At 48.6% G+C, this 27,348-nt stretch overlaps 1 protein-coding gene across 6 annotated transcripts in view; it reads right to left on the bottom strand.

Moving 5' to 3' along the window:
* SFMBT2 (Scm like with four mbt domains 2) overlaps window positions 1-27,348 on the bottom strand; it is a 193,387-nt gene that overhangs the window by 47,674 nt on the left and 118,365 nt on the right. For all 6 annotated transcript variants that reach the window (XM_021065007.2, XM_021065006.2, XM_084980991.1 and 3 more), the window contains 3 exons: window positions 21,450-21,551; window positions 16,336-16,483; window positions 6,382-6,464 (listed from right to left, as the gene is read on the bottom strand). In XM_021065007.2, the coding sequence (XP_020920666.2) occupies window positions 6,382-6,464; window positions 16,336-16,483; window positions 21,450-21,551 (333 nt within the window). The remainder of the gene's footprint in view (window positions 1-6,381; window positions 6,465-16,335; window positions 16,484-21,449; window positions 21,552-27,348) is intronic.

Here is a 27,348-nt window from a genome sequence, read left to right as displayed (position 1 = left end):
ATTTTTCCTCAACTGCTTCTCCCAACGCTCTAACTCCAAGTAGAGGCACCCTTACAGGTGCTGGGAATTGGGACTGCAGAGAGGAATTGGGGGGGGGGGGGACAAATCCAGCCTATAATACTACGTTCTCATTTTTCTAGAAACAGGATGGCTGAACCCTGCGGTAAAAGCACGTTTCCAAGAGTGCCTGTTTCCCAACACACCGCTCTGCATGCCCACCAGCAGAGGGTGGTGCAGTTTCTGAACAGCCTCACCAGCACCTCGTATTGCTGGTTTTTCAAATTTCAGCCATGACACCAGTGCAGGTCTAGCGGTACCTCACTGTACTTTCAACGTGGATTTTCCCTGCAACCAGTGACATTCCCCATCTTCTCAGGGTTTCTCTGTCCTCTGGAGAATCATCTTTGGCGAATCATCTGTTTCCATCTTCGTTCAAGAAGCACATTTTTGCTAGAATGTGGAATTACAGTTCTCTTCTTTCGGGTCTCAAAAGACAGCAGCTCACTGTCTCTTAGCCTCTGTTGTTTCTGAGAGGTTTGCTGTCATTTAAATTGTCGTTCCTGTATTATGGAATATATCATTTTTCTCTGGATGCTCTGAAGATCTCTCCGTATGTTTGGTTACTGGCAGTCTAACTACGTTGCATCTCTTTGCATTATGGCTCCTTTTTCATGGCATTCCAGACTCATACATTTGGATCTTCCGGCGTCTTTGGTAAATGTGAGGCCGTAACTTAGTTTTTCTTCCGCAGTCTCTGTGGTCACGTCTGCTTCAGTCACCGAGTACCCACGACACGGTGGCTCAGATCCCTGGGACTTTGTTCATCGTTCCCTCCCTATCTTCCCATCTCTTTTCTTTCTTTTCTGTTCTTCAGATGAGATAACTTCTATTTTCTTTTTCTTTTTAGGGCCGCACCCATGGCATCATATGGAGGTTCCCAGGCTAGGGGTCAAATCAGAGCTACAGCTGCCGGCCTACCCCACAGCCGCGGCAACGCAGGATCCAAGCTGCCTCTGCAAACTATACCACAGCTCATGGCAACGTCGGATCCCCAACCCACTGAGCGAGGCCAGGGATTGAACCCACGTCCTCAAGGAAGCTAGTTGGATTTGTTTCTGCTGAGCCACGAGGGGAACTCTTGAGAGGACTTCTACTTTCAAGGTCATGAACTCTTTGTTCTGTCAACTCTCTTCTGTTATTAAGCCCTTCCAATGAATTTGCTTATTTGGGATATCGCAGCTTTTTTTCATTCTAAAATTTCTCTTTTTTAGGCTTTCTAACTTCTGGCACTTCCTTTTTACCCATCATGAGAATGTTTTCCTTTACCTCCATGGTTCAAAACTTCTAGAGTGTATCAGAACTATCTAGAAAGCTTTTTGGCTGCCCCTCGGCATATGGAGTTCCGAGGCCAGGGATCAGATCTGAGCCGCAGTTGCAGCCTCCTTCACAGCTGCGGCAATGCTGGATCTTTAACCCGCTGCGCTGGGATGGGGACTGAACCTGCATCCCAGCGTTTCAGAGACGCTGCCGATCCCGTTGCGCCACAGCAGGAACTCCTAGAGAGCTTTTTCAAAGACACGGCCTGCTAGGTCTCACCGCAAAGACTGTGATTCAGTTGATCAGAAGTGTGGCCAGAGAATGCGTCTTTCCAACGAGTTCCTGGAGGACGCTAAGGCGCAGGTACAAGGATGACGGTTTTACACCGCTGAGCTTAGCGGTGATGGGGGCTTGGCAAAATTTGTCTGCTAATTCCAACATCTGATCCATGTTGGGTTTGGTCTCTGTTGATTTATCTTTTCTATGGAGAATAATCAGACTGTCCTGTTTCTTCACGCACTGAGCAACTCTGGATTGAAACTGGGTGTTTTAACTGTAAACCATAGAAACTCTGTGTTATGTTATCTTCCTCCCAAGAGTGTCAATTCAGCAAGCAATTAATGTGGCTGGACTCAAACTACATTCTCTGTCTCTTGCGAAGCAGCCCAAATCTCAGTTCAGTTCTTTCATGCTTAGCAAGGCTTCTTGGCGTCTGCGTGGCACAGACATGGTTTAGGGCTCAGCTAAGGATGTAGGCAGCATTTATGCACGTCATTTGTGGGTCTCCCCTCCTGCCTTCCCCTTGTCTGGGTCTTTCCTCACTTTCCAGTAGCTGTTGCCCCAATTCTGTTATCTGGTTCATCAGGCCGGAAATGCCTCGAATTCTACATCCCGTGTTTTCATCATCTCATACGTCGTCAGCTGTGGCCGACGTCAAGCTGAAGTCCGGGAACAGGGGACGATCGCTGCCACTGCTCCTTTCTCCCAGGACTTGCTCCCCCCAGAACCTGCCTGCTCCTGTTCATTCTCCACATCCCCCCCGGCACGAGCGCGACATTCTGTCCTGAGGTCAGAGTTGCCATCTGCAGGGGGACCAATTCAGTATAAGCTCACGCGGCCAATACTGGAAGCAAAGCGCCCTCCTAACATTTTAAAATACATGTAGAATCTTCCCCAATTACCCAGCACTCTAAATTTGTTATCAGACACGACAACACCGTATAAATAGATCTCCTCTGAAACACATAAACCAAGATACACAGACCGCTGTGTGGACATCTCTGTGTGGACTCACGGAAAGACGCCAGGGTCATTCTCATGTACGTGTCTTTTTAGAGAAGCTAAGCTGAAAACGCAATTATGTATTTCTGTTGCCAGAACAAAATTATCCAGTGCATGTTAAGCAACCCATCTGTTCCCTTCCTTAACGTTTCTTTGGAAATAGAAATCAAAGAGATTCCAGGTTGGCTGTTTTTCTGCAAGTCATCCTGCCCCATCCACGCATATTAAGTACTGAGCTTCTTTTGATGACACAACTCAACAGGCTGCCTAAAAAGCCTCTAAGTAAGTTAAAATACATTTTATCCTACTTAATAAGGAGAAGCTACAACCGCATAACCTATTTTCATCTCAACCTGCTGCCTGAGGGTAATTTATAAAGGATCAATAGCAAAACTGCTACCTGTGAGTTTGTTTTACTAAGCACTGGGCTGTGCCAATCCATCTCAGAACCGCTCTGGACTGTTAACCACCCCAGGGAAACATTCTCGCCAGGCGTCCGCTTCACTCCGCCCTCCGCTACTACGCGGGGGATGTATGATTAAAAAGTGAATTCATGATAAGCGTCCCATCAAACGGTGCCTGGAGCCCGCTAACAACGTTCAGCAAAGTAGCAGTGACGCAATGCCTGTGCCATCAGGCAGATAACGATCCTGTCAATTAAATAAATGGACAGCCAGAGACGGGGGTGGCGGGGGCCAGAGTGGGGGGGAGGCTGTAACAAGTGCATTCCTAATGGACATGCCAGCATTTTCACTGAAATGGATTTCACCTTGGTAGCCCACTCCTGAAAACTCAGAGGCCATCTGGGGATGTGGAGACTTGCTCCACTATCAAGATCCACTTGGCGGGCAGGGGGGGTCCCCCTGTGGCTCAGTGGTAATGAATCCAACTAGTATCCACGAGGATGCGGTTCGATCCCTGGCCTCGCTCAGTGGGTTAGGATGCAGCACTGCCATGAGCCCATGGTGCAGGTTGCAGACGCAGCTCGGATCTGGCGTTGCCGTGGCTGTGGTGTAGGCCGGCAGCTGCAGCCCTGATTCAACCTCTAGCCTGGGAACCTCCATATGCTACAGGTGTGGTCCTAGGGGGAAAAAAGTTTTTCTTTAAATCTAGTTGGACTGGACAACTGTCAGCTGCTGGGCACAGAGGACAGATAAAAAGAAGCACAGAAAAAAATGAGTCCCTAAATCAGAAAAAGGGAGGCTTTTCTTCCCAAGACTAAAGAGTCTGGGAAGGACAGTCTCTCGTCTGGGAGAGGGTCTGAGGCTGTGATGAGGAGGGTCCAGGTGAGGCCGGCAGAGGCCCTGACAAGTGACGTCAACATGGCTCAAAGTCTAGGAAGACTTAACACGGCGTCAGAGCCACCAGCTCTGTCCTCACAGTGGCACATGGCACTGCTGTCTCCATCACACCGCCTCGTACACGGCGTTCAGCTCTCCCTGCGCTTCCGAAGCACTCTCTTTGTGAAAGGCAACGTCCGCCGGCAGAGCTTCCCTGGATCACTTAAGGAGCCGATCTCCAGCCCTGCCCCGGATGCGTTTCTGTATTTATGAGCACAAGCTGACTTCGTAATCAACCTACTTAATTGTCCAAAATCGGGCTATGATTGACGGTCTGTATTAAGCCTCTCTCTGTGAAGTCCCTTCTTCCCAACAGAATCCCTGGAGGACAATTTATCAGTGGGACGGCAGCCGATCAGCAGGTCTAGGACCACACGCCCAGAAAGCAAGTCTTCCGTGGGGGTGCGCTGCCCTGTAGTGTCTGGGCGCCCAACTGCAGGACTACGTCTTTCCTGCCAACATAAACACATTAACTTCCACGACCAAATTGTGGTTCAGCATACTAGGCTACACATGTGCCTCATCCTCAAACCCTGTCCGATTCCTAAGGTGGATACAGTTTCAATGAGTAATTTATAGACTATGCAACCAACGCTTATGACTGAGCAAGCACGCACATGCGTGAACCCAGACACACAGACACACAGACACAGACACACACACACACTGTTATTTTACGTGTCACTGTGTCGATAAGCTCTATTTGAACAGGGAGGTGGCTTAAAGGAAGCACAACAGGAAACACTGGAGTGACCTCTTATGCCAGTGATTCAACAAAACATTCAGGGAAATATTTTAAGAGTACATCTGAGGAGCAGTGATGCTCGTATCCCATGATCTTGCCCATGTCACACGCCCAAGCAAGGGCACAGCTGATGGTAGCCCCGGGGACCAGCTGCCCACAAGGTGTCCTCATCCCTCCCAGGGCAGACGCAGGGCAGGGCAGCGGGAGCCCAGCCCGCCCACACTCCTGAGTCTCACTCGGGGCATCACCCAATGAAATGACGCGTCCTCGGCCACAGGTGACTCCAGTGATACGTGTCTGTTCATCTGTCCACGGACCTTGGGGCTGCTTCTGCGTCCTGGCCGTTTGTAAACAGCGCTGCGGTGAACACGGGGTGCGTGCACGTGCCTTTTCAAATTGTGACTTTCTTCCAGATTCACGCCCAGGACTAGGACTGCAGGATCGCAGTGTAACTCTACTTTTAGTTTTTAAAGGAACCGCCCCCCAGTTTTGCGCAGCGGCTGCGCCAGTTTCCATTCCCACCCACAGTGTAGGAGGGGGGTCCTTGCCCTCCACATTCTCCCCGGCGTTTACAGGGGAATTGCTCCTCAGCCGTTCAAAAGACGGAATGACACGCTGCCCTCGGCAGCAACATGGAGGGACCCAGAGGTTATTACACTAAGCGAGAAGTCACACAAAGACGAATACCATTTGATACTGCTAATAGGTGGAATCTAAAAAACGGATACAACGGAACTTACATACAAAACAGACACAGACAAGAGAAACTGAGCTTACCAGTTACCGAAGGGGGTTGGGGGATGGGGGATGAAGGAGGCATTTGGGATTAGCATATGCACACGGCCACATTTAAAGCAGATGACCAACCAGGACCTCTGGGACAGCACAGGGAACCATACTCAACAGGTTGTAACAACTTATAAGGGAAAAGAATCTGAAAATGCATACATTTTATACATATATATAAATACATATTACACTGAACCACTCTGCTGTACACCTGAACCTAACACACAGTAAATCGACCGCAATTAAAAAAAGTAACATGTCTTATGTGTCAGTATGAGGCTATGGTGTCTAGAACGAGGGACACTGTCCCCGGTTCTCTCTCTCTCTCTCTTTTTTTTTTTTTTTTTAGGGCCGCACCTGAGTCATAGGGAGGTTCCCAGGCCAGGGGTCCAATTGGAGCTACGGCTGCCAGCCTGCACCACGGCCATGGCAACATCAGATCCGAGACTTATCTGCGACCTACACCACAGCTCACAGCAATGAGCGAGGCCAGGGATCAAATCAGCAACCTCGCGGGTCCTCGTGGGATTCGTTTCTGCGGCGCCACTATGGGAACTCCCCTCCCGGTTCTCTTTTCCTCTGCTCTCGAGGTGGCGACGACAAAGCTGAGAACAGACCCTGCCCGAGGCTCCGCAGAAGAAGACCCACCTCCTAATCAGGAACGCCCTGGACCTTCCACACGTGAGACACAAACTCCCACACGTTAGGAGTGAGTTTGTGACCAGAGCCCAGCATCGCCCTAACTGATGAGCAAGTGGAGGGAGGACGTTTCAAAACCTACAAAAACGTGGAGAATTCCCTGGCACCGGTGGCACCTTCATCCATCCTGTTCAATAATCAGAAAGCAACCGAGACAACGCAGGTGGACCATGTCTGTGATGAAAGGACAGCAAGAACCACGCCGCTTACATTCCTGAAGCAGAAGGGGGGCGCTTCTTCTGTCCCGCGCTGCTTGTGATAATCCGCCCAGTCGAAGTCCTGGCCAGAGTAACCTGAGTGGGACAAAACACAGACAAAACGCGTTAACCCAGCCGCATCGCCGAGGAACGAACAGCGCCAAGGTGCGTCCGTTATTAAAGGAAGAAGCGCTGCACGTACAGGCCCCCCGGAGGGAGAAGAACACAGCAGGTTTTAGGGGGTGAAGTGCAATATTGCGGAAGGTGTAAAGTGGCAAATCCACATAAGATGCACCCACGGCATCAGAATTCGGCGCCTGAAACCAGGGAACTGACCCACGTCAGTGCGTGCAGGTGGCGAGAGCTGCAACGGGGGAGGAGGTGAGCCGAGGGCGCGCACAGCCTTCTGCAGCAATACACGGCAACCCTCGCTTCGACTCTGGGTCCACGTGAACGCCTCGACACCCCGGGGGAAACCTGAGATTTTGCTGGAAAACAACCCTAGAGGGGGAGGATTCGCAACGAGGAACAGACGGGAAAACAAACAGCAAAAAAGGAGCTGAGGTTCTAGCAAGAAAGCCTCCAAAGACACAGGCGGCGGCGAGGCGTAAACCCTCCCTCTTGGGGTGAAGTCCGGGGGGCCACGCCTGACATGCTGAGGGAGCTGCCTGAGACTGCTCATTCCTACGGAACTGAATGAAATCCAGGCCTTATTACCAAAGTGGGTTTTTTCCTTTCTTCGTTCCTTTAATTTGGGGGGAAGAGCTACACAAGGTTACCCTACAGATGGGTCTCGAGCACCACGACAAGGCACGGGAGAAGTTTAGAGCGTAAAACAAGAAAGGCGTTGCGGGCGTGGTTGAACCCGGGCAGGGAAATTCCTCCTCATGTGGGTGTCACTTGTATTTCCTGTGAACAAGGAAGGCAATGACGATGCAAAACCCGGAACCAGTCGGAATTAACGGAAACTGCAAAATGCCTGATAATCATCATTCGACTGGTTTAAGCATATGTCAAACACAGTCACGAGGGATTTCTAAAGTATATTTTAAACCAAGCCTCCCCTCAATGTCCCTTCCACACGTCATCATAAATTCTACACCTGCAAATTTACTAAAGAAGGGGAATTTTGTTACTAAATCCCCCAGTTGCAGGGAGCCGGCAGAAATTCCGCAAGGAATGAACTCAAGAAACTGCTTGCGTCCTACCTTCACGTGCGCTTGCAAGTACAAGACAGTACACGGCTCGTTAAGGAAGCTCAATCTGCCCCGCTTTTTAAAAGATGAGGTGGGGGTTAGCCAAGAAGGCAGCTGTCTTCCTCTGGCCTGGGGACTGACCCTTGCCCCTCCCCTCGCCTGCCAAGCTTCCCCTCCCCCGCTTCCTCCTGACACAGCCCCATCCTTCTAGAAAGACTGACAGATGCTCCTTACTTTCCCACGAGGAGACAGAATGTCTCAGAGTCTGAGCTGCCATGGTCTTTGGAGCTGGTTTTGACAACGTTCCGCACATCCTGCCACATCCCCTCCCCCCAGCCAGAGGATTCTGGAAGGGACCAGACCAACTTTCTTCTGACCACTTACAAACAAAACAAAACGGGTCTCAGGCAGGGTACTGCAAGTTCCTTTGCAAGTAATAGAATCCTCTACTTCGAGTCATTTCCCTGGGACCGTTTTGGATGAAATCCTTGCACTAATATGGAAGAACAGAAGACTTCACCGAAAGGCAGCACACACCGGGGAGAACTCCCCTCACTATATGAAGGGTGCCCAACCAGGAAGGAGAACCAGATCCGGACCCAGCTCTACCAGGCCTTGGATGAACCAAGGTTAAGTACATTACATCTTCTGCACCTGATTTTCCCGATCTACTAATTCACAAAATACAGATCTGTTGCCTCGCGTGAGTCAGAGCCACTGCTACTGATGACTGCTGCTACTTAGGATTATTTCCTCGCCTCTGTGGTTAATTCACTCCTCGATCTCCCAGGAGAAAAGCGTGACGGCGGATGAAGGGAGGTTATGCAACAGCTCTTGACTGATCAGCTGGACACCAACCGAATCCCCCAACAGAAGGACTGCGTTTGTTTAGGGCTTTGGCCGAGCACTTTGCTGACGTCAGGATCTCCTGCCACTCCCTGTCTCTTCCCTGGACCTTTGTGACTTAGTTTGTGAGCAAAGGAAAATCCTATCAAGATCATGAAGAGAAGGGAGAAACAGAAAAACAAAACAACCAACCTATTGCGATGAAGAGCAAACCAGTGTCTGAAATAACATCACGTTGAGGTATTCTGAATGGTCCACATCGGTTCAGATGGGACTTGCCCGCTCAGAGGTTACCTCTGCTCCTCCTACAGAGAGACATTCTGTTGGGTTTTCTATCACCTTCATAATCATTACCTTCCAATGGACTTCCGCCCACTCCATAAACGCCATGCTCACGGCTTTCTATACCCAACCTCCAAGACTCTACAGGGAGCCATTTTTAATCTGATAATTTCAGGATGTAAACAAGTCTTGCTGGGTACCTAAGCACCGCGTAATTACTCTGCGTCTAGAATGTTCTCCTTTCCTTGCACATTTGAACAGCCTTAACTTCTCCTCCTCCTCCTCCTGCTCTTAGGGACCTTTTATTCACTTCATCACTTAAAATTCTTCTCCTTCTGGCTGATAATGAGCTTGCTTTGTGAGGCAGTTTTGTGACAGCTCAGAAAATAACTGCTACATAAAAACAAATTGCTGTGGCTCGTATAATAGAGACAACAGGGGTCAATTATACTCATTAATCAACAAAGACAGAACAAGAAGTACTAAGGCTTAACTGTAGCCAGGAAAGCGCATTTTAAACCCAGGAGGGAGGGAAGTAGCAGAAGGGAAAAGAAAATAAAAGGAAATCAAAACCCCTCTGGCTATTAAAATTTGCAACAAGCTGCCATCTGAGACTGTTGAACCTCCACCACTAGAGTTATTTAAGCCTTAATTAGTGTTTATTCTGCATGAAGTTCCAACTGTTACAGGTCCAAAAGGAAACAGGTCGATGACCCATTTCCTATGATACAAATTAATTGACATAAAACAGCTCCCCTTGCAAACACTGCTATTGGCACTGCAAGTGGACAATTCTTCTGCAAAACAATTTGGCAGTAAAAATGTCCATGAACTTTGACACAACAGTTTCACTTCTGGGAATGCATCCCATAATAGCAGCCTTAAAAACTGATAACATTTGATACACTAAGATTCAAGGCCATTATTATTGATAACTCTGGGGATAACAAAAAAACTACATCCCAGAATAAGGAACAACATGAAACTTATGAGTCCATGGAAAGTTATGGAGGCATGAAACTGCACCTAATTCACTTAAAAAAAAAAAAATCAAGGAAAAAATGATTGCTTTAAGTCTGCTATAAGCATATACAGAACTATCTATTTTACATTAAAATATGCAAAGTAAAAGACCAGGGGAAATTCAAGAAAAACTTACTAAAAAATACCAAAATAATTATCTGGGTGGTGGGACTCCTGGATACTTTTTTCTTCTACCTCTTTGTATTTTTCAGGTTTTCATTAATACCTGTGAATTATGTCAATAATAAAATTTTTTTGAAAGCATAGCTTCTTTGTTCTGTTTTAAAAGGCACTGGTCAATGAATCCAGAAAAACAACAAGACTGCCTCCGCTCAGCCTCTTTCCCGCTGCTCCTTTGCTAACAGAACCCAGACTGTGCCCAGTTACCACAGGAAGTCAGCCTGCCTCAGCACCAGGAAGTGAATCCTGACAACCCCGAGGCAAACCTGGAGACCTCGCGCCCCTTGCACCAGGAAGTGAATCCTGACAACCCCGAGGCAAACCTGGAGAGCTCACGCCCCTTGCACCAGGAAGTGAATCCTGACAACCCCGAGGCAAACCTGGAGACCTCGCGCCCCTCGCACCCGGAAGTGAATCATGACAACCCTGAGGCAAACATGGCAGACCCATGCCCTTTGAACCAGGAAGTGAATCCTGACACTCCTAAGGCAATCAGGGTGGTTTTGCGCCTCTTCCAAGGACTTGGGGTGGGGAGAAAGGCAGGGCTTTAGGAAACATTTCTTTCTCAGAAAATAAAAAGAGAGACCACAGAACTGAAAACTCCTGATCTGTGCTGGGTGGATATGAAAAAAAGGAACAATCTTGGTCAAAAACAGCAAAAGGACGCCCTGTTTGACATCCACCCGAAGGGCAGAACGAAAAGCCGTGATACAAACCCACGGCTGTGAAGACTGCTGGGGAACACGCACCTTTGCGCCCTTCTGGTTGGCACAGGCCAACCCGGCCACGCGCGTCAGGCTCGTTCAGACGTCTGCGTCCAGCCCCGCCATCCTCACTCACGCGCTCGCTCCGCGTGCACTTCCTGAGGGCGCCGTGTGCTACGCGTGCCTCTGTTCCAGCACGACTGCTCACAGCAACGATCAACACGGCAACAAGCCCCTGACGCTCGCAGAGCTCGCATGTCAGTGGGAAGAGACACAACCCACGGGCAGGGACAGGCCGACGGCACAAGTGAGACAGAAGGGCCACAGGGAGGGCCGCGGGAGCAAAGCCTGGAGACGCTGAGATGCTGAGGATGTGACAGTCACGTGACCACTGAGGGGAGGGTGAGTCTGGGGGGGACCAGCAACTGCAAAGCCCAGGAGCAAGTCTGGAATGTTCTAGGAAGAGCAAAGAGGCATGTGGGGCTGGAGGAGAAGGGTCTGGAGTGAGAACAGAGAAGTAATTCCATTAAGGGGTGTCCTACAGAAACAACAGGAGAAGTGGGAGCCACAGAGAACTAACAGGAGTGTGTTTCAATCCACAATTTACCTACAAATCATGGAGTTCTTCACCTAAAGTAGGTATTTTAGCAGGACGCATCTTGATAATCAAGGGACGTGGTAGCGGGTTTAAAATAATTAAATAGACACGCAAAGTTATAAACTCCAGGAAACAGAGATCTGAGAGAATATCCACCAGAAGGTGTTTTTCAGGATAGGAATTTCTTCTACTTTTTTTCGGGAAAATTTTAATGAATGCATGTTACATCCGCAATTTGGAAAGGTCTTTATAAAGTGCTAACACTTTCTAAACCAAGGAGAGGCATTTGTTTCCTAATGACTCACTCTAAGTCTCCAGGTGGTTGGACTCTGCTTAGCTGCTGGTGAGAGGACAAAGACAGGCACCTGTCTTACATTCACCTGCTCCGGCAGCTAAGAGAGTGACAGACACCCACGTGGTGAGTGTGACACGGAGGAGAAAGGCAAGGATGGAGGGAGGTGAGGAAAGAAAGCGCTCAGGATCCCGGCCCCCGTCCAGAAGAGCCCAGTGCCCCGGAACGAGCTCATCTGACCCTCCGAGCACATCACATCCTCGAGGTGCTGGGCCGTCGGTGTTCATGGGAAGCTTCGAAAACTTTAAGTTCAATGTCTCTCTGAAAGGAAACACGACACAGGCATCTTCGAAGACCAGCAAACACCAGAACAGAGATGTAGGACTGAGAGACGACAGGACAGAAACCACAGCCTAAGAGCAGGTTCCGAATCCGGCTCTGCCGGGCACCTGCTCCGTGAACTGCTCTCCTTACTGAACGGTCAGCTCTCTGCTCTCAAGCCCCAAGGCTTGCATGGAGCCCCTGCGACTCGGACGGGGGCTTGGCGCTCGATGGATGACACCATGTGGCGTGAGCCCCACAGCCGCCCTGCGAGGTGGCAGCATGGGCGTGTCCATGGCGCAGGCGAGGCTGCGAGACACACGGCCCTCGGGTGCAGAGGCACTAGGTCGCCTCCCGAGCAAGTTTCTCAAGCATCCCCCAGTGAATTTCATGAGTGTCCACCAGTAGCGGACTAAAGCCCTCCTGTCGTCCACGCTGTTTGCTCAAGAGCCCCTCGGCTTTGAAATCCAGCAGCTCCCTCTATATTCTCCACTGACAACCATTTTCAAGTTCTCCTGGATGCAAAGCTTTAAAATTTACATTTATTTCCAACTGAATCATTCTGTTTTTACATTCGTGGAATAATTCAGCAAAAAAGGAAAACACGGTAAAATGACTAAGTCAAGTGAGTACAAATGCCGGCCACTCCAATTTCCTTGTCTTTCAGGTTAAAAATAAATGTTGAATGGTAGAAGATGGCATGAGGAAAAGAATGTGTATGTATGTATGACTGGGTCACTATGCTGTACAGCAGAAATTGATGGAACACTGCAGAGCAACTTGATTCTAACAAAAAAATTTTTAATTAAAAAATAAAAACTGATCATTGATTCAGTTTTTGGAACATGACGGAAAAAAATGTAAGAAAATGAAAAAATATGCATATATGTGAATGACTGGGTCATTGCTGTTCAGCACAAATTGACACAACGTTGTAAATCAACTATACTTTAACCAAAAAATTTTAAAATAAAACTTAAAAAAAAAAAAAGACGGGAACTCACCAAGAAAAGATATTCTACAGCCAAAGACATGAAGAAACCCATCATGTATAATAAATCCTATATACTCTCAGAATTTGAGTTACAAACAACAAACTCACACCGTAACAAAGCAAAGAATGGTGATTCCCCGTGGACATCTGAGACGTGTAATAAACGATCTCAAGAGAAACTGTAAAATCAGCTCTGCTGAAACCACCGCCACCTCTAAGCTTTCGTTCACTGTGATTACAAAGACACATAGACTTTACTACATACGCGATATACAGAAATACATAATCAATAGTCTTACAAAAGGGTAACTGTGCTCAATAAATAAACCTGTCGACTTTGTTATAACCGCAAACACTTGGAACGTTATTCTCTAGAACGGAAATTCTCCAAATGCTCTGCCGTATAGACCAGTCCAGTCCTGACACCCCTCAGTCCCGCGTAAGGCCGACAAAAGGTCCCCAAGTTACTGAGAAGGGTGACTTTTATGAAGCTACCAGTGACAGAAAACAGCAATAAAGATTGGGTCTGGTTATACAGAAGCAGCATTCAATGTGGGATCTTAAGACTGGGGTTTTAAGCCAAGTTTAGTCCCAAGACTTAAAAAATCATGTAACACAACTGAGCTTCGATTTCCCCACGTATATAATGATGAGAGTTGATAAGGTAATCCTTAAGATCCCTTTCAGTTATAAAACCCTCTGCTTGTAACAGTATGTTTATTCTTGAACAGAGCATACATTCACTTAGATCGAAGAGGAAAAAAATAACAAGAAGGTATTCCGGAGTTCCCATTGTGGCTCAGCAGGTTACGAACCCAACTAGTATCCATGAGGATGCGGGTTCGATCCCTGGCCTCACTCTGTGGGTTAAGGATCTGGCGTTGCTGTGGCTGTGGTGTAGGCCGGCAGCTGCAGCTGCAATTCAACGCTCAGCCCAGGAACTTCCATATGCAGCACCTGTGGCTCCAAAAAAGACAAAAAAAAAAAAAAAAAAGTATTCACGGAGTTCCCGTTGTGGTGCAGTGGTTAACGAATCCGACTAGGAACCATGAGGTTGCGGGTTCCATCCCTGGCCTCACTCAGTGGGTTAAGGATCCGGCATTGCCATGAGCTGTGGTGTAGGTCGCAGACACGGCTCAGATCCTGCGTTGCTGTGGCTGTGGCGTAAGCTGGCAGCTCTAGCTCTGATTCGACCCCAGCCTGGGAACCTCCACATGCCACGGGTGCAGCCCTAAAAAGACGAAAAGACAAAAAAAAAAAAAGCTTTCTGTTAAGTCTCACTCCCATCTGGCCACTGTCTTCACAGCCCACAGCCCACAGGTCAGTCATCGTTTTCCTCGGTTTCTTACATAACCTTCAGAGTCTCTTTAGAGGCACATGTGCCAACACAAGTATATATCCTTATAAACCTCTTCTCTAAAAAAACGGCCTCCGACGACACTCCACTGGGCTCTGGCACCCTCAGCCTATCTTGGAGAGCTTCCTCTACCAGTCCTTAGAGATGTGCCCTGTCCTTTTTCACAGCTGCACAGTTCTCATTATATACACACCCAGTATCTACCACACCATCCCATACGGACGGGCTCTTGGATTTTCCCCAGTCTTTTGCTATTATACATCATACCACAAAAAAAACCCCAAACCCACAAACTTTAATGGCTATTAATCTGTACATTAAGAGTTTAGGAGAAATTTCCAGGAGTGGAATTGCTACGTCAGCGGCTAAACGCATCTGTAGAATTTTGGTAACATTTACCAAACTGCCTTCCATATAGTTTGCACCTACCTGCTCTCTTACCAGCAAGTCTGTGAATCCTGTTTCTCCACATTCCCATCAAGACAGAGCTGCTGCTTCCTCTCTCTTGTGGATCCTACCTCATCTGAGTGACGTGCGCCATTCTAACAGGATCTTAACGGGCGTTTCTCTTATTCGGATGGGTTCACGTTAGGAGCCGTGATTCTCTATTGAGAAGAGTATCTGCTCATATCCAAAAGCCTTTGTCTCTAAGTTACTGGTCTTCCTCTTACTGCTTTATGAGTAAAAACTCTCCGACGTCAAGATAACAGTCCCACAGCCAAGACAGCCCCTAGAAATGACTGGGGAATCAGACTTCTTGAAGGCTTCGAGGGCTTAAGAATGGTTATCACTGAGATGCTCTTACGGGAAGGTACTCATCACCACGACCCAGTATTTGACGAGATGTGACCTAATCTTTGACCAGGGAAGGTAGGCTTCACTCCCAAGAGGGGAAAAACACAGGGGACGATTCACAGCAAGACGATGTGATGTCACTAAATACCGCAAATACTTGGGTGACAGAGAAGAAATGGTAACTGTAGCCAAACATGACATACAGAAAAGCTTAAGACATCAAAAATATGCACTACAATAAACATACCTGTACTGTCATTTCACTGCATGTTTAAGAGTTCAGTTACCTTAACGTAAAACAAATTTTTAACAAGACGCAATGCAATTATCCAAAGAGGCACACCCATTTTCCTAGGAAAGTCTGACGCTATGTGATCAGTCTATTTTCTGAAACATATTTAGAAATTCTAAAGATTCTAATAAACACGACACCTCTGCCATCCATCAGTTAAGCATCCAAAATGCATATAGAAATATTTTTCCTACTTTTTAGCTGTGTAAGGAAACACCCACATAATTTTTAAAAAATTCCTCGATAGACCCTCTTTGACTGGGAACTAATCAGGAATTTGCAAAGTGCAACCCGGCAGCATTTCAGTTATCTAGACACAGGACCGATTCGCATGCATGCCCTGCTGAGAACTTGGGAAGAAACAAAGACGACCCAAGGGCTTCAAACTCTACCACTGGCCCGTTGCCGCAATTTCACAGCAGGAAGACAGCTCTTCCCTACTACCAAGAGGTGGTTCATGACACAGAACCTGCATCGTCATTTTCTTCTTTATGGCTGGGCCCGTGGTATACGGACGTTCTCAGGCCAGGAACTGAATCCAAGCTGCAGCTGTGACCTACGCTGCAGCGGCAGCCATCCCTTCAACCCACTGCTCCAGGGCGGGGATCGAACCCACACCTCCCTGGGGCTGGAGCCGCTGCCGTCGGAATGCAAGGATTCTTACCCACGGAACTGCTGTACCATCATTTAAAGAATTATGAAAATACGTGGATGTGTATCGTGTCTTTGATTCTGCAGCGCGTCCGTGGAGGACCAGCGGTGTTCCTACGTAACAGTCTGGAAAACTAAGCGCACTGATTTGCCTGGTCATCTGTAGGCAGCACAACCTGTACCTAAGTCTCCTCCTAGGGCAGTCACGCAGTCAGAGGCAGGAGCAATGGTTTCTGGGAGAGCCCAGGGCCACACCCCGCACCAGGGGAAGGGGCTGAAACAGACTCCCACGCCACGCTAACCGTGAAACACGCTGTATTTTCACGACATCTAAAATGTTGACAACATCGACGTCTCCGTGTTGACAGGGGCATCCGTGACAGTCCGGCATCCTCCTGCAGGGCATGAACCCTCGACTTTCCCCCAGAATACAAACCTTTGGGAGGTGTGAGACTGACTCCGTTTTTAAGGCACCACTGGACGGGTAAGATCCCCAAAGAATCCGCATGGCACAGCATTGAGAGTTTACTAGGTTCTGGCCTTAGGTCATCGATAGTCACTTGAAAGAAATGACTGTTAAAAACCTGAAAGAAAAGACAGTAGAGCCCGGAGTTAATTCCTCAGGGTCGACATGTAATTTGCTAGTGTGACAGACGGGCCCCCTTCCAAAGGCAGTAAACACATCCCACCCACAGGACTGGCCCTCCCATATCTGTCACGCAGATGGTCCCCCGGCAAAAGTTAGTTGATACTTGTGATCCTATTAATGGAAAGTAGTTGAATAACTTGAATATATGAGGCGCTCGAGAAGCAATAGCATTCGTGACTTAATGGAAGCGAACCAACAGCCCGAGCCAGGAGAAAAACAAACTGATAAAGTGAAGACAAATTCTAGCCGGGACGGGTTTTTCAATATCAGCAGCGGGACCCGCATCCTTACACTGCATCACTCAAGAACCTCCACCCACCGTCCGGCTGAGAGACGTCTGGCCCCACCGTGCGTCCACCCCTCGAGCCACCAGCCCTCCAGCCCAAGAGGAAGCCTCTCTCACCGGCACGTCCTGCCTCAGAGATCCACACCTAGAACGGCCCCTGTGCTGTGCGCCTGTTTCAAGGCGCATCCCCAGCGTGAATGCTGCTGGACCCCTCCCCACGCCCCAGCATCGGGCGTGCACCTCTGCGCTGAACATCCCCTTCCTGCTGTGCCGGACGCCACGTCCCTCTCTCCCGGCCGACCCCCAGCCCTTTGAGGACAGCCCTATGCTGGTTACGCATCAAGATATTCCCACAGGAGTTCCCGTCGTGGCACAGTGGTTAACGAATCCGACTAGGAACCATGAGGTTAAGGGTTCGATCCCTGTCCTTGCTCAGTGGGTTGAGGATCCGGCGTTGCTGTGAGCTGTGGTGTAGGTTGCAGACGCGGCTCGGATCCCACGTTGCTGTGGCTCTGGCGTAGGCTGGCAGCTACAGCTCCGATTCGACCCCTAGCCTGGGAACCTCCATATGCCACGGGAGCGGCCCAAGAAATGGCAAAAAGACAAAAAAAAAAAAAAAAAAAAGATATTCCCACAATGCCTAGAAAACGCCAGTATGCAGGAACTGCTCGAGCCACGAGTGGAGTGTGATAAATAACACCCACAAGGAAGAGGAGGGGGAACAAGACGGGCTGATGGGAAAAGCAGAGGGCGACTCTCGGGTGGACAGCCACACAGAAACGCGTGACCGGCTTAGAGAGCCCAGCAGGTAACGCAGGCCGGGGCGGGGGCAGATCCCTTTCCCAGTCAACAGACATAAACCGGTGTTTCTGAGAACACGCGAACCCTCTTACTAAGCTACCACTCCTAGCGCCTTCATTTACAAAACGCTTTCTGGCATCGGCCAGGGTCAAAGCTAAGCAGGAGAGTGGACGCACGTCTGGTCTGCTCGACGTGAGTTCTAATAATCCTTAGATGTCTGCTGCCCGAGGGGTGCCTTTGAGAACAGACTTTCGGGAGCCAAGGACAGAGCCGCACCCTCGGGGGCAGGCCGGCCCCGACAGGCGACTTAAACCACGTCTCTGTCCTTCACTCCGATGCCTCAGGGGTCCCTTCCCAATGTCCCCCCGTTCGCCTTAGCGTTCAACACATGACGCATGATGGTAATTTACTTCGGAGGTTGTTACTGTCTGTCTGCGCCCCCAACACCATATAAGCTCTGTAAGAGCAAGGACTCTGTCCACGGTCCCATCTCCCAGAAAGGTGCCTGTGAGTGTTCCGTAAACATTAGTACATTCATGTGATCTAGTCCGACACACACACACACACACACACACACACACACACACACACACGGAGCTGTGAATAAAAATGTGCAATTCTTAGAAAACCAAACCAAACCAAACAGGAGGCATTCCCGTTGCGGCCCAGAGGTAATAAACCCAACTGGTATCCATGAGGTCGATCCCTGGCCTTGCTCAGTGGGTTAGGGATCCAGCGTTGCCGTGAGGTGTGGTGTAGGTCAGATGCAGCTCGGATCCCCTGTTGCTGTGGCTGTGGTGTAGGCCGGCAGCTGCAGCTTTGATTCGCCCCCTAGCCTGAGAACCTCCATATGCCACACATGCAACCTTAAAAAGACAAAAACTAACTAAATAAATAAAATGAAAAATAAAAATGCGCAATTCTGGAACCAGGATTCCTTCACAAAACCGGAGCCTGGAAGAACAGGCACTAGAGAATTTCAGGAACCCTTTGAAACGCACATTTCCCGGGCACATAATTCAGAGGAAAAGCAAGATTAAGCGTCTTCAAATCCATCAGGTTCATGGTCCCAGTGGCTCAGAAACACCAGTCCACCTGGTCCAGAAGCACAGGCCTCAGGACTAAAGCCCAGAGCAGTCGGGCAACTGGCCCAAGACCACGCGGCTCGGAGCGCGCCGACCTCAAAACAGAACCTGCAACTTCTAATGCCAGGATCCTGTGTCTAAACCGCACGCGTCCCCAGCTGAAACCGTCAGCAGCATGTCCCCGTAACGCCCCCACGGTGCCCCCGGCTGGTCGCTGCACACTGCCTCTTCCACGCACTTCTCTGACTTCTCATCTATTTGTTATTTATTTCTTCAATGGTTGGGCCACGAAGACAAGCCCCAAGGAGAAGAAAAATGAAATTTTCATGAGGATGAGTAATTAATAGCAGCGTGTTACTGTCTCACACATAATATCTAAAACCTCCTCCGATGTTAAGAGAAATCCACTTAATTATAAAAATCTTCGGCATGAAAACAGTCTAACTCTTCCTGCCACGTGGGTGAGTCTTGCACCTAGAGGGGCGCCGAGCCACGTGTAAGAGGCGGCCGCACGCGGCCAGGAACACAAGGAGAATCCGCCAGACACAGAACCGCTGAAGCAGGTTACCTTTGGGATGGAGGGTAAGGGAAAGAGAACGCAAAGAAAAACCGCTTCAACAGCAGAGGAAAGAGCGCCTTGCCTCCACCCCAATAACATTTACCTAGAAAATTCCTTCGTTCTTGTTTTTTCTTTTTTTTTTGTTTGTTTGATTTTGCAAAAAATCAAACGTCGGTCCCTGGAAGTCTACCCAAAGAGATAAAGCTCCCTGGGCTGAAACGTCACATCCTAACATTATCCGTGACAATTACTTACTTAATTTTCTTTTTCAGCCGCCCCCACGGCACATGGAAGTTCCTGGGCCAGGGATCGAGGCGGAGCCACAACTGCAACCGCCACCACAGCTACGGCAACCAATGCCGGATCTTGAACCCACTGCGCCGGGCCGGGGACCGAACCCGATAATAAGCTAGATTGTTAACCCGCTGCACTACAGCTGGGACCTCAGACAACTATTTAAAGATAGAGAAATTGTCTCCCATTGTCAGACTACGCCCATCTGCACCTCTGTTTGGTTTATTTGTAAACCCCCAGTGAAGCTGACCCCACAGCCTCCTAGAAAAAGAAGGGGCCGACACGCATCGAGAGAAGGGGTCAGCTGGCATTACCAGATCACCTGCTATTGGATCAAAGGGAAATTCTGGCCGGGGTTCAACAAGGTATCACTCCTCAGATCGGGGAAAATGTGCAAACCCCCGGAATACACAGTAAACCCCCCAGGCCATTCCAAATAAAAAGGTCATGAATGGATGGTGTGTGAGCAGTGAGAGCATGCATTTCAACCCCCAGATAATCATTCAGAGCCTCAGTCATTATTTGTTCTATGTAATTGTCCTTTAAATAAATTGCTTTAACAGTTACAGAAATAATTTATGTTCATTAAGGCAAAAAATCTTTAGAAAAGAAAAAGACATTTCATTATCACAGCCATTTCCCATATTCTGTCATATTTCATCACCAGAATATGTCTCAAATTTTGGAAAATCTTGCACACTATCATAAATTTTTTAAAAAGCATGATTCCAATAACTTCAAAACATGAATCACCGGGTCTCTTTCAGGAAAAGGAATTAAAACGGAATTGACTTTTAAACCCCCACGAAACACGTGGAAGGCTGTTCATTAAAACACATGTTGGCTAAGAATCTCGGTTTGTTAGTTTCTCGCACCATTTGTAAGAGGATATAAATGGTGCATAGATGTATTTAAGGTAGAAACCCATACTTTAAATGTTAGGATAGGTCACTTCATAGAGATTTCTTTGATGAGGAAGGGAAATTGCAATCTTCAAAGATGATCAGACTGTAATAAAAATGTCTTTCCATGACATGGTAACTCCGTTTTATTTATTGATTGATTTATTTATTCATTTTTCCTTTTAGGGCAAATCGACCACAGCCACAGCCAACGTGGGATCCGAGCCGCGTCTGCAAGCTACACCACAGCTCACGGCAACCCGAATCCTTAACCCACTGAGAGAGGCCAGGGGTCGAACCCGAGTCCTCATGGATACTAGTCAGGCTCATTACCGCTGAGCCACGGCGGGAACTTCCTCAGTAGCTTTGTTTTAAACTTGTGAATCTTAGCTGGGTGACGTTCCCTGTAGTCACCGAAAGCAGGAGAGAGGAAGGCAGGGAAGGGCTGACCCCCTGGGGGTGGGGATTTGCTTTGCATCGTTTTCAAGTATTTTCAAAACAGAAGCAGATCATATGAACCATGACCGGTGCAGGAAGGACAAGTTACTGTTACAAAGATTACACCCGGCCAACCCATCGGTCCTTTCCTTCAGGTGGCATGGGACAGACGGCAGTTTCAGGGTCACTCCTGGGAGACGGGGGCACCTCGACAGCGGCTGAGTTCCCCACCGTGCACTCACAGTTCCACATCTGAACCCTCGTCCAGGTCACGGCAGGACGGGAGCATCTGCACTCTGTACCATCACAGGACACCTGACCTGCACCCCATCATCACAAGAGGAGCCATCGGAGGGGTCTCACGCCATGACATTAGTGACAGAAGGGAGCTGACAACCGCACCAGCCTGGAGAGGAGGCAATTCCTCCTTAGGTGTGCCTGGCGCCTTGACAGATCCCCACATCGGGTTGGCTTGGAATAGAAAGACGTGTGTGCTCCACTTAGAGTGGACGTGAGCGCTGGGGAGGGAGCCTCACCTTGGTCACTGATGCAGGACAGATGTGCGAGGGCTCACTCATATTCACTGCTTCGAGCTTCATCCCAACGGTGAAGAAATGGCTGCGCAAATCTGCGTGGTCCTGAGGGGAAAGGACAAAAACGCTGAAATCAATGGTATCCGGAATTAACTCAGCAACTGTCTGGAGTTACTGAGTCACTGAGTTTTGGTGGGTGCCTGAAATCGGACTGACATAATTAACCCTCCCCATGCTGGATTTCTAATGACGGCAAGAGACCATGCATTTACTTGTTTTCTGCAGGCTAAACTGCTTTCCCAAGGGAAGCAAGCCTTTGTGCTCATGCTGAAATTTATACTAAGCAAACAAACAAACAAAATCACACTGCAGGGCTTTAATCTTCTTCGGGACTGTCTCGGCGGAGTAAGAGCGGCAATCAAGTCATCTAAAAAAAGCAAGGGTCAGAGTTTCCTGGTGGTGCTGCAGGTTAGAGATCCAGCATTGTCACTGCAGCAGCTGGGGTGGCTGCTGTGGAGGGTTCAGTCCCTGACCTGGGAACCTCCGCATGTCCCGGGAACTTCTGAATGAACCGGGAACTGCCATCGATCAATCAATCAATCAATCAATCAATCAAACACATGGGGGGCATCCTCAGAAAACGTGGCCTCTTGCTACTGCACTTGCTTTGCAGGCTTCAGTGAGGACCCTGAGGGGACCCAGCCTGTCCCTGTCTTCTGTGTCTAAGAGTATTCAGGGTACCGGTGGCTGTACTTGGCCATGTGGGTACAAAAGACTCCAAAAGGGCCGTGTGCCCTGGCTCCTCCGGCCTGATAACAAGGAGCAACACCTCCTGTTCAATCTGTGCCTGGCAGGTTTGTAGATGGGCTCACAGCAACCTCATGTGCACTTTCCTGCCTCCCCAGAAACAAGGTTCAATAACCACTTGGCGACCCAGCAAGAGAGGAGGCGGCCGGACTCCGGATGCCGGCATTTATCTCTTGAAGAGGGAAGGAGCCTCATAACTCAGCGCCTGTACACACAGCAGTGGATAAATAAACGTACCGCAGCCTGTCCCCAAAGAAAGAAGGGCTTCAAGTCAATCCTGCTGTGTGTATCTCAACACATCAACCGGGTAAGACGAGCAAAAATGTCTGGGGGTTTACGACTTTCTCTTATCTGCCAATGTAAAGTGGATTTTTAATTCATCCAAGGATGCCGTCCTGCATGCGGCTCTGAGGATCGTGCAGAGTCGGCGGGGCTGTGTCTGCTCCCCCTGCAGAGGCTGATCGGTACAGGACAGCAGAGGTCACCGGACCAAAGAACTACCTGTTAAGACTCGCCACCCCGGCACTGCTGTCCCAAAGAAGGTGCAGCACACAAATGCCCATAGAAGCACAAGGGCTGTCATTCCTCATGTCACTGCAAGTCTCTGGACCAGTGGATACGCAGTAAATGCTGGTCCGGCTGCAGCACCCAGAGCATCCGGGGCGGGGGTGATGAGCTTCAGACAGGTGATGCATGGTGATGCACTCAGTGAACAGCCAAGCATTTGCTGAGCTCAACGCTCAACGAACACGGATGGATGTGACCAACACTGGTTGAGCTTACAAGCAACACTTTATAAAAATACTCTTAGGTGCAGGAGATGATTGCTTTTTAAAAAAAAAGTACTGAAAACAAAGCATTTATTTTTAAAGGTGGCTCTGAGAAGGAATCAAAGGAAAACAGCAGAGAATGTTAAGGCAAATCAATACTTAACACCCATAATGCCAAGGCACAGCTAGAGACTTCACAAAACCCACAAAAACGGGGAACCCAAAATGACGGACATCTGAACGAAAACATGAAAAGGGAAGGTTCCCGGCAGCCACCGACGTGGCCCAGCATCTCACTGTCAGGAACAGAATCACACAAGTGGGTCTTGCAGACACTTTTCCCCTTTTAGGCACAAAACCCTTTAATCTTTTGAAAAGAGGAGTGATTCCAAAATTAAGACATACTGAAACTTTGCCTGAACAGACCCAACAGGTTTATCGAGCAGGTGCTAGGAAACTGTTGGACAATACATAGGTGTCCTCGGATGCTAATGACACACGGGTGGCCATGACAACGGGGCAAGATGAAAGGAGTATTTTCCCAAATCTTCTGTTTCCCTCTGCTAGCGATGCCCTTTCTTGCTGCAGCATCTCTCCCGTTAGTCACAGCTACAAGGCTAAACATTTGCAAGACGTGGTTCACCCACAGGAAACCTGTGATTTGCTCCCCGGGTTCCTCTATCACCAGGAATTTCGACCTCGCACCTGTTCTCCCGTTCACACCCACTTTACTTTCTGCTGGAGGGACGGCCTGACAGCATCCTGGGCTTCTGGTCTACCCGCCGTCTTCACCCCCTCTTGATTTCAGCCTGTGTGTCCTTCTGTGTCCTGTGAACTCTTCCTCCTTCTGCTCTTTGAGTAGATTTCTAAGTAAGACGGATCCATGACCTCAGGCACCTTCTGCATCCCAGCTCTCAAGGTGACCTTGACCACAGAACGGAAGTCTTTAGCCAAGCCCTTTAAAGGATTCAAAGGAGTGAATCTTCATTCTGAATGTAAAAAGCATGAGATTCAGAATGACGGAAAAAAGGTTCTGGGCCAGGGTGCAGGCAGTTCCATTAGGGGGCTGGCAAAGTCCGACTTATGAGGCCAAAGGGGTCATTCGGGGCTTCTAACAAATGAAGAGGTTTTTATGACAAAAATTCAACACCAGTGAATTTCCAAAGAGGCCAATACACAGACCTTCTGAGCTCTGTGTGTGTGTGTGTGTGTGTGTGTGTGTGTGTGTGTAAATGGATATTAGCGTGTGAGAAAAGGTACAGAGATTCTCCCTGAAAAACAAATTTAGTCACTCACAGACCATTTGCTTCAGGCTGTTAATGCAGTTAGAGCAAACATAGATTCATGTACACACACCAGCTCATCCGTCTCAATTCTAAGGAGACAGAGTGAGTTCTTGATTCCTGAAATGACTCACAAAACCCATTATCCAGTGAGAGGTAGTGGGAAATTCACTGTGGGTTGAGAGATTCACTCTGGCCTCTTCGCACCTGTCCATTACTGGATCAAGAATGATGCTGCGCCTGAAATCAGGAGGCAGAGCCACAACCTCGGGATGCCAGCAGGCACGACACGCCTGTCACATACAAGAAATACTGTTGGAGTTCCCGTCGTGGCGCAGTGGTTAACGAATCCGACTAGGAACCATGAGCTTGTGGGTTCGGTCCCTGCCCTTGCTCAGTGGGTCAAGGTTCCAGCGTTGCCGTGAGCTGTGGTGTAGGTCGCAGACGTGGCTCGGATCCTGCATTGCTGTGGCTCCAGCATAGGCTGGCAGCTACAGCTCCGATTCGACCCCTAGCCTGGGAACCTCCATATGCCGTGGGAGCGGCCCAAGAAATGGCAAAAAGACAAAAAAAAAAAAAAAAGAAAAAGAAAAGAAATACTGTTTATTCAAATGGACTGCAGTCAGGTTAAATCCCTGTCGGCAAACCTCTTTTCTTTGGAGACACACTGGCAACGCTGCTCCCATCTGCAGTCGCGGCTGCACATTACATGTTTGCCCTTAAGTAGTTTTCTATTGATCAGGAGTAAAACGGCATTCATTTTACTGGAGGACGGCCCGACCAGCCTGCCTGCACAATCGCTCTTTAGGGAACCTTATTTTCAGTCGGGTGACAAGGTAAAAGAGATTATGGACCCGTTCGCTTCCATAATCCACAGAGATTTCATCAGCTTTCTTCTCTCTTGAACCCACGGAACTCCCACTCTCCTCCTAAAACACAGTGACCGCGCTGGGGAACTTGGTTTGTGACATGGTATCAAGCACGTAGAAACGATAACAGCAATAAGATACTGTAACTACGTGCAAGCACTTTCCTTGAATTATTATTTTCCCCTCACCCTATCGGGAGGAAACTAGGACACAGAAAGGTTAAGTTACTTAAGCCAAGACACACAGCTGACAAGGAGCCAGGACTCAAATCCACGTGGTCTGAGGCTAAGAGCATGCTTAGCCCTCAGATAACCTAGCAGCCCGTGTTAGCTATCAGGTCACGGCACAGACCAGGAAGCAAAGACCAAAACACGTCTTTGCTTTCTTACCGTTAATAGTACACCAACTAAAACACAAATGAAACCAAACCTACTATGTAGCACAGGAAAATCTGCTAAACAGTTTGTAAAGCCTCTGTGAGAAAAAAGAATGCATATATTTACATGTATCAGTGATTCACTTTGTTGCACCCCTGAAACCAATGCAACATTTTACATTGAGGATACTCCAATAAAATCTTCTTAAAAAGTAAAACTCTTAGAATCTCTAGGCTCCTAAAATTCTATTTCCAAGACAGATATGGCCAAGCAACAAAGTAATAGCTATTAAGGCTGACCATTGACTGACAATCTCCATATTTTTTTTTTTTGGACTGTCCATTCGCAATGCTCTTCAATGGCTTATGAAAAAATCGTCAGAGAGGAAATTCTGACACTAAAAATTACCCCCTCGTCTTCATCAACATTGAACCAGTACTTCACTGACAGCTTTCACGTTCTTTAAGCCACAAAGACTCGAGAAACGTGGGCAGTGAACGCCTGCGATGCTTTACAAGTTAACCGTTGTCGACAGCTATTTCTCATCGCGTTATGAATGGTAACCCAGACAGGTTCACCTGTTAGTGTGGTTCGTCCAGTTAACTCCCCGGCTGCAAAGTCCACAGGCGTCTCGACCCGCCAGGGGCATTTTCAATCCTCCGTGTCGAGCGCTAATCTGTGAACTGAATGAAGAGAAACGGCGGAGCGTGTGGGTCCCGACATCGAGAAGCTGGAAATGAGTGAGGCAGTGCTTGAGATGGGCAACGGCGAGGGTAGCACTGGGAAAAGACGTTTGGACAAAACACAGTATGTGTGGTCCTTCTGCCTTGTCGGTTCTGGCTGAGGTCCCACTTTAGTTCACCTGTTGGGTCAGGCGTCAGAAAACCTCTTAGCATCCTGGGTACACACAGGTCACCCAGGTGCCTTTTTGAAGGGACTGCCATGCCTGATAAAAAGCACGACCTGATTCTGGAAGAATCCAACATGGCTGTTTAACAGACACAACTTCAGGAGTTCCCACTGTGGCTCAGCGAATTAAGAACTGGACTAGTATCTGGGAGGATGAGGGTTTGATTGCCTCACCCAGTGGGTTGAGGATCTGGCATTGCCACAAGCTGCAGCGTAAGTCGCAGAGGTGGCTCGGATCCCAAGTTGCTGTGGCTGTGGGGTAGCCTGGCAGCTGCAGCTCCAATTTGACCCCTAGCCTGGGAACTTCCATATGCCAGAGGTATGACCCCCAAAAGCAATAAAAAAAAAAAAAAAAAAAAAAAGGGCACATGACTATACAGAGCTGCCTGCATGCTGGCCGCCCGTGAGTCAGGACCAAGGCGCCCCTCCCCGGCTGAGCGACAGAGCTTCAGGGTGAAGACTCAGGTTCTTTATTAAACAGCTAAGTGACTCTGAGTGTTAATCTAGAGAAGGAGCTGATGACTCTGACTGACAGAGACAGAAGACAGGGAAAAAGAAAGAACATCCCGTCACTGGAGGTTCAGCTTCTCCCCCAAATACTTCCTCGATCTTAACTTCTCACTCTTCTCACTCGGTTTACTTTAGCGGCTGGAAGCACAGCCGGTCTCGGTCTTATAAGTTAGTGTGTGTCAATTACACACGCCCCAAATAGGAGATGCTTCTTGCCATCCCATTCAATAAATACACCTCGTGTGACAGAGAAACATGAAGAACGTGACACCGGGGAGAAAGGATTCGAACTAAGTAACACAACACAATTAAAATGCACTTGGTGAGGCTTTTCATGTCAGAAAAAAGTGACACTCCTGCCCTGTACAGAAACCGAA

Source organism: Sus scrofa, chromosome 10, assembly GCF_054392235.1.
Source record: "Sus scrofa isolate SSC_HxYL_T2T_F1_AM1 chromosome 10, Sscrofa_HxYL_maternal_Yorkshire_Landrace_v2.0, whole genome shotgun sequence".
NCBI classification, from domain to species: Eukaryota; Metazoa; Chordata; class Mammalia; order Artiodactyla; family Suidae; genus Sus; species Sus scrofa.
This window is presented reverse-complemented; position numbering and strand designations above follow the sequence as displayed.